At 36.8% G+C, this 12901-nt stretch overlaps 1 protein-coding gene across 4 annotated transcripts in view; it reads right to left on the minus strand.

Annotated features, from left to right (window-relative positions):
• Nucleotides 1-12901, minus strand: part of BBS9 (Bardet-Biedl syndrome 9) — a 381302-nt gene that overhangs the window by 177594 nt on the left and 190807 nt on the right. For all 4 annotated transcript variants that reach the window (XM_073003801.2, XM_073003799.2, XM_073003802.2 and 1 more), the window contains exon 20: nt 10726-10948. In XM_073003801.2, the coding sequence (XP_072859902.1) occupies nt 10726-10948 (223 nt within the window). The remainder of the gene's footprint in view (nt 1-10725; nt 10949-12901) is intronic.

Below are 12901 nucleotides of genomic sequence, written 5' to 3' on the forward strand. Positions count from 1 at the left end.
TGATAAATACAGTAATCAGTGAAAACAGTATTTGTCCATTAATTTTACCCATCATTGGCATCAACATTATGAATAATTTGTGATTATCTGTACTTTAAAATCATTAACATTTAATGGTTTCAATGCAAATAACCAATAGATGGATTCAAAACACTAATGTGTTGATCCAAATTGTACTTAAAGAGGGGGCCTGAAATGTAAAGCTACTAGCTAAACTTTACACTCTAAACAACCAGTGAGCCCAAAGCATCCAACAGGATTTTAAAAGTTCAATTATGCATGAATGTTCCTTTTTAAATTATTTATCTTTTAAAAATGCTGATGCCATTGTCTTTTTAATGCTTGTGTTCTTTCACTGCCTAGTGCCTGACAGATGCAATAGCAACTTAACAAGATAGTTTTCTTTCACTATACATCATGCTTATTCTTTTGTTATCCTTTTCAATCTCTTAACCAAGGGAATATAATTATAAATGGGATATAATTAGTTTTTAACCATAAAACCTATGAGATAAATAAAGCCTGCGTGCAAATCCATTAAATGCTGCAAAATCTGTTAACCAGAAACAGGACAGCATTAGCTACAAAAGAGTAGACTATATGCACAAGGCATAACAGAGGAGCAAAACTGAACTGTCACAGCTGTTTCATTCACCCACACACATCACTTAAACGTATTCAAGGCAAGCTTCCTTCCTTCCTTTGGAAATCTATTTGCCATGACACTCACACTGAAATAGGTCTTTAGAGTGCCTTGGCTATCCCTTGTCTGTCCAGCCTTGAAGATCAATTGTTCCTTTCTGTGGTGGAAGGAAAGCCATTGCATTAATGTATTATTTCTATATATGTTTAAATTATGATACGACTGATACTAATAGTAAAAAAACTGTATCATGTTAACAGAAACTAATTTCACCATACTGTGGCAATTTATTTAGGACCTTCCTGTTAAGACCTCTTACATAGCCACACATGACAAGAACTCTAGGGCACCATCTTGTATATGGAAGCACTTACTCCTGGAAATTTCCCTCTTTCTTTGTGTTTTCTTAGCATTTTATTATTTATTTTATTTTATTTGTTCGGTTTATATCCCGCCCATCTGGTATATTCTACCACTCTGGGCGGCTTACAGAATATCAAAATTTTAAGACTTTTTTTTCCAAAAAGCCTTTGATTGTTTTGCTTTTTTAAATTATCACATGTTAGTTTGTATACTTTTCTTATTTCTTGGTGTTGTTCTTAATTTGTTGTGGCTATACATCTATTTTTTATGACTAGGTTACAGTTCCAGGGTGTTTCTGTATGTTTTCTTTTTACATTTTTGTTACTTTTTAAAGCATCTTCACTGCTGAGTGGAAGTAGCTTACAAATGGTACTATAAAGAATAACTGAATCACTATAAAATCATTTCTAGCTCATTCTCCTGTTCTCCTGTACTGCATGCTTGCCCTAAGACGTGGGAAGAGAATCAATCTAGTGTAATCACATACTATATGAGCCCTTGTGCCAACTGATGTCCTCCAGAGCTGCCCATCTAAAGGTACCAACTATGAAAATTGTTCAGCTTGAATACGTCAGGGGAAAAAGTCTTATCATGTTGATGGCCCTATGCTTTGGAATTCTCTTCCTGAATCCTCATGGGTATGATATCCCTGCCAGGATTCTAGAGGGGATTTAAGGTGGAATTATTTCATCAGATCAGACTAAATCCAAAGAAACAAAACAAAAGCAAATTAAAACAAAGACAAAACCATGTGGAATCTTACAGACTAAGTATTATATTTTAATGTGAGTTTTTGTGGACAATTCCACTTCGTCAGACATATGGGAAAAATGAAATGCTGGATGAAATACCAATTACACAAGCAAAACATACAAAATATTCATTGGTTCTAAGAGTCTTGGGTATATGATTACACCTCACATGCAGAGGTTTATTAACTGCCTTGTGACTTTTTGGGGAGAAAAGAGGGATAGAAATATTTAAAATAAATTAAATAAATAATATATTTGGTGTTAGGTTGTAAACATTCTTCCAGGAGACAGAAAGCAGTTGACAGGCATGACCAAAAGCGGAGAGAGAAGAGGTGGGGGATTGAAGACTGTTAAAAACTCAAGGAGGAGGGGAGAGTATATAAAAGTAAAAGAAGATATTAAAGAAGCCATGTATGTTAATATAGGAAATATTAACAATTTTTACCTTTGAGCATTGTGATGAGAGATGGGCCACGTAGTTGTGATGAAAATATATCCCTCAATATTCTTGATTTGTAATGGTTCTGTTCTAAAATAGTGACTTTCAGTGGCCTCCGAATGTTATTAAACTGCTATTCTACCCCTTACATTGTAAAGCATTTCAGGGCAATGTATATAAGATTAAATTGCTTCCTGGGCTTTTGGTTGTTGTCGTTTTTTATTTATGTATTTACCATATATATGAACCATTTAATTATTTAATTGTTTTGCTTGTTATATGTTAAGGCTTTTTTCGAATACAAGGTATGCCATTCTGAGTTCTTCAGACATAAAAATGGCATTACAATGAAACAAACAATCTCCACCTTGCCTGTTTTATCAAGCCTTCCAGGTCACCAGCTATATTCAGTTTGAGTCAATATTAATTTTGCACCAATTCTCTCTTCTATACCACCAAATTCCAAACTGCTCCTTATCATTCTGTTATCCTCACTAGCCAAACATAAAGTTACTCTGTAAGCTGCTTGGAAGCAAGAACCATATGTTCTAATATAATGAAGTGTTTGGTGCTCACCACATGTTGACAGTATTAAAAGCAACAATGACCTCTACCAATGCTGCACTTAATATGTAACAGAAGAAAATCTCAAATGAGGGTTGCAATTACTTTAACAAGAAACAAGACACCTCCCAAGAGTTTTTGCATCATCTTTCCATTTCTGAGTTTTAGTATCTGCCCTTTCAAACTAAAGTACTTTTACAAATCCTCAAAGCAAATGCTATGAGTTGAAAGCTCCATTTGCCAACATCTTACCAAACTTCCACCCATTTCATTACAGTTTATGGGGGAGATATTTTGGGGGTAGTGCCTTCTGAAAATTGAAGTCAAGCTTTTTAATACCACGCTGAAGCTTCGGGAACAATGTAACCTCAAGAAGAAAGTTCATTAAAGGGGCAAAATAACTTTCTACTGAGATTCACAAAACCTATAGTTAATTATTTCTGGTTATACAACTGAGTGTCTGGTAAAATACAAAAACAGATATAGCAGCTATCCTACTCTAGCTTGCCGCCTTACAACAGGCAAAGGTTTAGGGCTTTATATCTGTTCCCTTTCTGCTGAATCTCACACTTTATGTGAGTGAATGTGTGTGTGTGAAAGAGCCGTTTGCAGGGAGAATGAAAATGAGAGACTAAATAAAGACCACCTCAGGCACTTTGTTGAATAAATCCCTTGATAGCTGGGAAATGGCAACTGGGCAGTTCTGGTATCTGTTAAAGACATCTTTCTTCATCAAGTCGTTCCCTGCATGATTATGCTACCCAGATGGGAAATTGCTGTGCCTTATATTTCAAATGAGGAGAATATATTATTGTCTGTGCTCTGGTGCAGTTTTGTGGGATAGCTAAATATTTATAGCTGTGGGCTCAGCTTTTCGTCCTTTGCAGGAGATTGGGTGATTATGGTGATCAGCGTGTTTTTTGTTGTGGGTGTATTGTTGTGATAGACTTATCTAAAACTCAACAAAGCCAAGCTCCCAGCACTGAAAAACACAGCCTGCAAAAAGTCAACAAACTCTACCCAGCCACAAGGACCAGTGATCACTGCACACAAAAGACCAGCTAATGACACCCATTAATCAGTGACAGACCATCTCTCCCACCATAGTCACCCAATCTCCTGAAAAAGACAAAAAACTGAGCCCACAGCTATACTCAGCTATCCCACAAAACTGCACCAGAGCACAGAGTTCTGACTCCTGTCCTCTGAAGATGCCAGTCACAGAGACTGGCGAAACATTAGGAAGAAAAACCTCAAGAACATGGCCAGACAGCCTGAAAAACCTACAACAACTAACCCTGATTTTTTTTTTCATAAATGGGAGGAGTGTTCTATAAATTGACTAAATAACTGGATGCAGTGAGTACTGGTTAGCTGCAAATCCCATGTTATCAAAGGACAATAGTACTGACCTACCTAACAAGGCTATTTAAAGAGAAAATAAGATTGCAAAGCATTTTGGAAAGTAATAATGTTATATAATGCATAAAACTACTATCCAAATACCAAAGTCCTTTCTTCCTTATTGACCAAGATACCTGAAACTGTGTAAAAATGTGTAAAACTGACAATGGAGTAGGTCAGTTTCTAAGTAAGATGTTCTTTCAAGATAAGAATCAACATGCATTTGCAAATATTACTATATTCAACTAGCTTCTGAGCTGTTTCAATTAAACCCTCTCTTGTAAACTATTCTGTACTAACAAATCAATGAAATGACTTCATATGGAAGTTTTCAAACATATAATATAGAGAAGAATGACTTCTTTATGTTAGTCCAACAAAAGCAAGCAAAACTGTCAACTGAGGAGGAACAATACCATCCTCAACCACCAGATAATACTATTAATTTGACTTTAATTGGCTCATCAACTGAATAAACTAAAATTTACCGCAGTCTCTGATAAGTGGTTTGCCACCTTTCTGTGCCATCCCAATAACCAGGTGAAAGAAGAGCCCTTTGTTTCAATGTAAGACAATGGAGAGGGGGAGTTATGTGGGTGGAAGCCTTCTCTCTAGTGAGTTCAGGACAATTCAGTCAGCAGTGCCAGATATGGAATTTAAAGCCAATACTCCTGGCTTGCCTTTACAGCCCTCGTTTTGAAAATCATTATTTTTAAATGGTCAAACATAAATATCTAGCTATGATTTTTGGAATTCCTGTATTTTCTATTTTTCTGCATTGTCAACCAATAAGTAGTACCCACTCTGATGAAATGTAGAGGTCAAAAGGTAGCATTTGTTTCTGATTTTTAGTAGTCTATTAAAGGTATCGCATATCTTTGCCTTTCAACAATCTAAATTTCAAATTCTAGAAGAGAATTTTCAAAATATTAAATTACCTCTAATTAAAATCTAAAAATATGGAAATTGTGAGAAAGTGCAAATAAAATTGTCATTGGACAATATTACATATTGGGATATCCCACTGTTTTAGGAGGTGCAAGAATTATAGGCAACAATTAATAAAGAAAATTTCAAAAGCATAATGAATCATGGGTGAACAAACAAGGTATTCCATTAAAAGTCGATAAATGTTATGAATCTGTATTGCACCAGAGAAATTAGGCATGGGCACTGGTCACAAACACATCCTTCAACAAGTTTTTAGTCACATTTAACATTTGGATTCAGCAAGCTGAAAACTGTAATACACACTTGAGTAAGTTCCCTTCAAATAGCCTCAGAAGTGAGAAATCTCCTCAGGTATGAATGTGTAAAAAGCAGCTATAAGATTAATAGATCTAGAAACTGCCATATACTACATGGATTTCACAATGTGCAAAAAGAAAATAAGAAAAATATACCACTAAGAAAGCTTAGAATTCATTCACTATACTTTACCTTTACAAAAAAAGATTTGCCCACCCACTAGGAGTCATCAGGGTGGTCTAAACCATGTTTCTGTGGAGTTCTATGGCCCTGACCTATACTAAGGATTGGCGGAGTTCTGCAAACCCCTTTACATCCTTCCTAAGCCATCTGTTTAAGATGCTGCCAAAGACAACACAATATAAAATACATATTGATATGACTTGCTGATCTTTATCATCACATTCATAAAGAAACCTTCTGATCATATTTTACCTCTCAATAATTACACTAACACTAGCCATCAAAGTTTCATGAACTGCAGCTGTAAAGCACACTTTGAAGACTACCCACAGCATGACTAAGAAAACTGAATGGAATTTAGCAAAAACTGAAATGGAAATTTCCTTTTGCACTCCATAACATTTCATTCACTACTACTATTAATTTATACAGTTCTACATATGTATAACTTTAAAACCAATATCCACATTACCCAAACTCAGTTAACCTGAGGAAACATCTAAGTTCTAGATGAAATAAATTAAAAATTAAGTAGCTGCCTTGACTCATGTAAAGAGATATCAGATTGATGAAATATTTAGCACTTTTATTAACTTTTAACACTGACGTCCTCTATGCTGAATCACAAGTTGTTTTTAAATCTACCTCTAGTTCCAAAAGCAGCTTACTGTCAGCTACAGAAAGAAACGGAGCTTTCAGTGGAGTAAACACTGAAAAAAAATTCTTTGGCTCATAAAGCTAGTTCCATGGTTCTTCTAGATCCTGGCCCTTGTATTGTGTTGCATTATTTATAGATTGCTGTTAGCTATGTCCAGGATAGTTTATCTTAGCATTCCAGTCATCTGAGAAATGAAATATTTCATTTTACAGGAATAACTGCAGCATGCTAGGAAAACACAGTGCATGATACAGGCAAAACAGCGAAAGAATAACATTAACCAAGTCCTACCACTACGATGAGTGACCCACAGGGTCACAACCCTTAAAGCATTATGTAGAAAATAAATGACTATATAGCAACTTAATCAATGTCTAAACTTGTTTATATTTGCCATGTCTTCTAGAGCTGCCCAAAGATTAAAAGCCTATTAAATGTGTGTGTGTGTATATGTGCGTGTGTGCATGCAAGTGTAATATTTTTGCTTCTCAATGGCGAAAGTACATGCACATCTGAGATATGTATATATTAGGTGAATGTGCAGTTCTGCTCATCTATTGCAATAGCCCTGAGACCCTATTCGAAGTATTACATTACATTTTTATATTTGGTGTTGAACTGCTAAAAGCCAGTAAAACTAGCAATTTACCAGACGTGATGGAACAGAGTATTTATTTATATTTTTTTATTTTTTATTAGATTTAATTTAATAATCAGCCAACATATGACACGAAGATTAAATTGGGCCCTAAACTGATAGAAGCTGAACCCAGTAATATATGTTAAATACCGTATTTTTCGCTCCATAAGACGCACCTCTCCATAAGACGCACCAAATTTTTAGGCAAAGAAAACAGGAAAAAATAATCTGGGAATTTCGCTCCATAAGACGCATATACTTTTCCCCCAATGTTTTTTTTGGGAAAAAAGTGCGTCTTATGGTGCGAAAAATACGGTATATAATCAGCACAAAATCAAAAGATTAATGCAAAAGATAGTTGACCTGCACTATTTAAAACCAATGAAATGGTATGAAATTTGTGAAAAATGCATAGCAGTGGCTGCAAAGATGGTCCCCAGATGCAAGTGATCTCCTTCCCTAATACCAAAGATGTGGAACAAAACCTCCCCATTTATTCTTCATTGAAGAAGGAACATACGAAGAACACTTTTAAAATATGCAGATACTAGTCCATCAGTAGCCCATACCAACAACCTGATTTGAATCTAAAGACATCTGGTAGTCAGAGTAGCAATTGCATAATTTATTCCGTATGCTCTTACCTCCCACTCATCACCAGCTTCTACACAGTCTTAAGGAAAGCCCAACATAGACAAGAACAGATAATCCTTGATTTAAAAATATTGTTTCATAGGAGGGATAAATCTATTTTGCCAAGAGTAATTGATAAGAAAAGTACTCCTGCCAAAGTTATCCTTTGTTTACCAAAAACATGCATCAGGTCAAGAAGCACCTTCTTCAATATGCATCTGGCTCAAGAAGGTAACTGTTATTCGATCTCTAAAGGGCAAACTAATAAAACCATGTTCATCACAATTCCCCACCAATACTGCTTTTTTTCCTGTATGGCTTCACTTTGAGCCTCCTAGTTCCTTAGCTGGTAACAGAGGAAGATGTACCACAGCACTCTAGAGTTTGAGATGATTTCCCCCTGTGGCTTTAAGTAAATGGTGGTTAGAAACCTGTGGCCATCCAAAATGGTGATGAACTACTACTCCAGCATCCTTCAACAATGTCCAAGTGGGGCTGGTGGGAATTGGAGTATAGCAACATCTGAACTGCCACATATTCTGCAATCCTGTTACAGTTATTGAGCATTATCAGCCACACTGCAGAAAAATATATACTTTATATTTGATTTGTACGTGGAACGACTTTCCGACGTCCATTAGACAAAATCCTAATATCTTTGTTCATATTGATATCTAAATGTGGTTCAGCAGCACTGAGTACTTCAAAGTCTACTGCACTTTTGGAGATACTTACTGTTTCAGTCCAAGAAAAGATACCTACATTATTTCTTTATAACTATTTACTCTCATTTAATATATTCAATACACAAGGTCTCAAAGATGAATGGAACAGCGAAATGATCATGTTATTTTACATTGTGTTATTTTACATAATCAATGGAAGACACTACCTACCAGTGTAATAGAGCTATCTACAGATATCAAGCAATGACTCATCCAACAAGATAATGTTTAATATATATTAGACACCACAAGATCTTTTTAGGAAGGTAAAGGTAAAGGTTCCTCTTGACGTTTTTAGTCCAGTCGTGTCCAACTCTAGAGGGCAGTGCTCATCCCGTTTTCAAGCCGTAGAGCCAGTGCTTGTCCGAAGACAGTTTCTGTTGTCACGTGGCCAGTGTGGCTAGGGAACGCCGTTTTACCTTCCCACCGAGGTGGTACCTATTTATCTACTCGCATTTGCATGCTTTCGAACTGCTAGGTTCGCGAGGAGCTGGGACAAAGCGACGGGAGCTCACTCCATCGCGTGGATTCGATCTTACGACTGCTGGTCTTCTGACCCTGCAGCACAGGCTTCTGTGGTTTAGCCCGCAGAGCAAATAATCAAAATGCTGGTGCTATGATTCTCTGGATGCATTTCTTAATTGTATGTTATTAGTTAAAAGCTGATTTTGAATAGTTATTACTTGCATTAATTTTGTGTTGTTGTTGTTTAGTCGTTAAGTCATGTCCGACCCTTCGTGACCCCATTAATTTTGTACTGGACCAATATTTGATCTTTGTTGAAGCTTCTGTAAACTACTGTACAGTAGAGCCTCCATATCCATGGGAGAATTGGTTCCGAGCCACCATGCGGATGCTGAAAAATGCAGATTACAATTAATGCTACTATAGTATTGAATTCTATACATAGCATGGTCTCTGCTTCCCTCTTGTGGCCAGTTCTGGTAACTTCACAGTTAAAAATATTTTGGAGACTTTTCTTTTAATATTTTTAATATTTTCAGACCTTGGATAAGTGAATCAGAAGATATTGATCCCATGGATAAGGGGGTCCTAATGCATATACCTGCTTTGTGGAGACTGACCACTGCCCAGCATAGATGGACTCCATAAGCCCACACAATTGCCAAAAAAAAAAGATTTTGCAACATTGGAAAAATAGATGCCCACCACCAATATTCTAGTGGAGACAAGACCTTACAACACAATCAACATATGAATACTGTATATGGTACACAGACAGCAACTACACATGAATAGATTTTTTTAATATTTGGAAATTTTTCACAGACACCTGTGTACAGACTTACTGTTTTGTTTTTGTTTTTCTTTGCTCCCCCTTTTTTTCCTATTTTTTTCTTTCACAGTACTATAATTTTGTGTTTAAAGCTACTGTATCTATTTTAGATAGTGTTTAATAAAAAAAGAGGAAAAATTATCATCCACAAGATCTGGGTGTACCTGTACACCATTCCTGTACACTTGCTTCTTAGGACTAATTTTGGAATCTGCTCTGAAAAAAAAGAGTAGAATACACAACCTCCACTGAAAATCAGGCATGCTAACCCAAATCAATGTTCAACGAAACAAAATTAACTGTTAGGGACCACAGTGTCAAAACTTGATGAGGCCTCATGGGACTAGTGAGGAAGACTTCTCCCTACGCTGTCTTCAGAAGAGATTGCCCAGATGTCTTACATTAGTGAAGTTCCATCAACATGTGCAAATGAAGCTGTGAACCACCCTTCCAACACAAGTTCCTAGTAGATGTTTTCACTTGCTAAATTGGACAAAGGAAACAATCAAGAAGTCTAGGAGGATACAAAAGAAGAATTGCATGAACAGTTTCTTTGTAACAGCTCTCCTTACGCAAAGGAAACAATCAAGAAGTCTAGGAGGATACAAAAGAAGAATTGCATGAACAGTTTCTTTGTAACAGCTCTCCTTACGCACAAACAGTTTAATCACATTTCTGGGATCTCATTATAAGGTGCTCGAAACCCTCAATGCATATACAGAAGTTCACAAAGTAGCAACTCGTATCTCTGTGTGCCTTTCAGCTGAACTTAGTGGTTAACTTGAATGCAGCACAAAATGGTCATCTGGCGTACATTAACTCCTGTATTAGTCTATTTATGTTCTTGAAAAAATGGCAAGCAATGATTGAGTTTAGACAAACGTTAGCTCAAAATGGTTTTATTCTCTAATCCACTTTTTATTGGTTAGAAGAAAAACATAATGGATCATATTTAACGCTACAGCAAAGAAATACGTACTATTCTAAAAATATTTGGCATCAAAATTACACTAGCATATTTATTCAGTGGTTACACTGGAATTTTTGAGGGGGAAAGGAAAGTCATTTCTCTTAACTATCACCATTTTAATAGGAAACTTAAACTGCAAACCTAACCAGAGTTACATTCCTTTATTTCTGAATGGGGTGCAGGCAAATATGTATCAAATAGCTTACCTGGCAGAATCATGCTCTGCTGAGAGTCAAGATCCATATTTAGAGACATACGACCACCTTTGGCCAGTCTGTCATAGAGCAGAGTTATGTGTTTCTTCAGTCTATTAGTATCTTTAGGAATATACAACTGGTTGGAAAGTGTCAGTGCATGATCCTTAGAACTTTTGGACAAACAGGTTTTCAACAAATGAGAGACAGAAGCATCCACACTTTCTTCCCAGCCCTGAAAAAACAAGGAGGAAAGTCTGAATGTAAAATTATTTAGAAAACAAACTTGCTTTTTACCATCAGATAAAGAATATACTAGCACAAGTTTAAAATAAAAATCTAAAGATGAAACTTTAATCAATAATTACCATGAAATGTACTGGAAAGATATTTAAGTAAATATTTACATGAAATCAGAGTAAGAGATAGGAACATTTGAAAGAAAGAAATGTACAATAAGGGGAAATCACACTTTCATTTGAACTTTTTAACTCTTACAAATAGATTTGATAGCTTTTATTTCCCAGATTTTCTGATAAAATAACTTTTCAGGCGGAACTTCCATCCTGCCACACCTAAACCCACCATACAACGGGTACTTCTCTTTAATTGGCTACTTGACACAAAATTCAGGCCATTTTTGAACCTACAAGGTTAGAGTCTAATATTTGATGCTAAAGAGACAGCTAACAAACATGTGTGTGGGTCTAAAAGAGTACCTACCAGGTATAACAGAGGGAGCAGCAGTGACTGTTACTGTAGTACACAGCAGTGACTAGCACAATAACTTTATGCCAACCGGATTTTGGCCTGTTACTTTATTCAATTATCATCTTCTAATGAACAAAATCATGTTCCCTGGCTTGTACCTAGTGGCACTGGGCAAATCTGCACAATCAGTTCTCTGAATCAAAGCATAGAAGTATTAATGGACTCTACATATTACAATGCTCTCTGTCCCCCATTCCACCCTTTCTCTTTTGACAATAAGTTCCTTCCCAGCATTCAGTGACCTCAGGTTTCGAAATGTACTGCAGCTTACCACAGTGGATAAGATTGTGTTTAGGTGACCAAAAGAAACCAATTTATAGAGGACATCTACATGGCTCTCCTCCTTCCTTCCCACTTAACAGTGGGAACTAACCTGTGCGATACGGTGGGCAAGCAACCACAGTTGTTCCAAAATGCACACACTCTGCTCCTAGAAGAGGTTATTCAGGGCTCTCTTCTTCTCTCCATGCTAGACTATTTAGATATTCTCATGGCTAGTATTACGCTGTAACACCCAGCCTAAGCAAATCCCACTCATTTTTTTTCACATAGTTCACTGGCTCTTGTGAACTACGTGAAAGATGCATCTCTCCATTAGGGAAGTGACACACTTCTTGGTTCAGTTCCTGCAAGTGAATGAGCATCTGGGTTCCCTCTTCTGGGTCTACCAAGCAAGCGAACTTCCCCATCCTGTCTTCCTGCATACCAGGACAGCAGCTTTTGAGGTAGCCAAGGCAGTAGGATGGTCCTTTCCATAGTGATATCCATGGCAGTGCTCCACTAGGCTACTTGCCCTGGCCACACTGCAGCCACACCCTGCAGTCTCCTCCAGTGTGGAACATGCAGCCTCTAGACCAAAAGGACAACTAGGCTTGAACCTGACCAAAATTCAGAGCTACAGCCATTCAGATTTGGGAAGATTATACTTACATACTTAAATACTGTACAGTACATACACAGTCAACAAATGGGAGGGGATTTTAATTAACATTCCTGCTGTTGACAAATGATAACAGAAAGAAAAGCCTAATTATTATACTTTAACAAGCAGGGACTCTGTCAAGGATCCATAACACTGCTAGTCAGGGAGCTTGCAAATTTAATCACAAACACCACAGATATGCACCCATACACACCCTTTAGCAATCATCTTTTCTTAATGGAGAGGATGCAAAGTCTTCTCTACACTCATTTTTCTCATGCAGAAAAAGCTCTCAATGTGGAAAAAGGCACTGGAGGGCAAAATCTACACACTTCTCGCTTAGACCATTGGGTCACTTACTCTGTACTGAGATTCAACTGCTTTTAACACAGAAAAACAAGCAGTGTGTACAAAACCCACACACCAAGGTTACCATTTTTAACAGTTCTATCCTTGCTGTTTTTGAGTCCTATTTTCTATTTCTAAGGGAAAATG

This window comes from Pogona vitticeps, chromosome 6 (assembly GCF_051106095.1).
Source record: "Pogona vitticeps strain Pit_001003342236 chromosome 6, PviZW2.1, whole genome shotgun sequence".
NCBI lineage: Eukaryota > Metazoa > Chordata > Lepidosauria > Squamata > Agamidae > Pogona > Pogona vitticeps.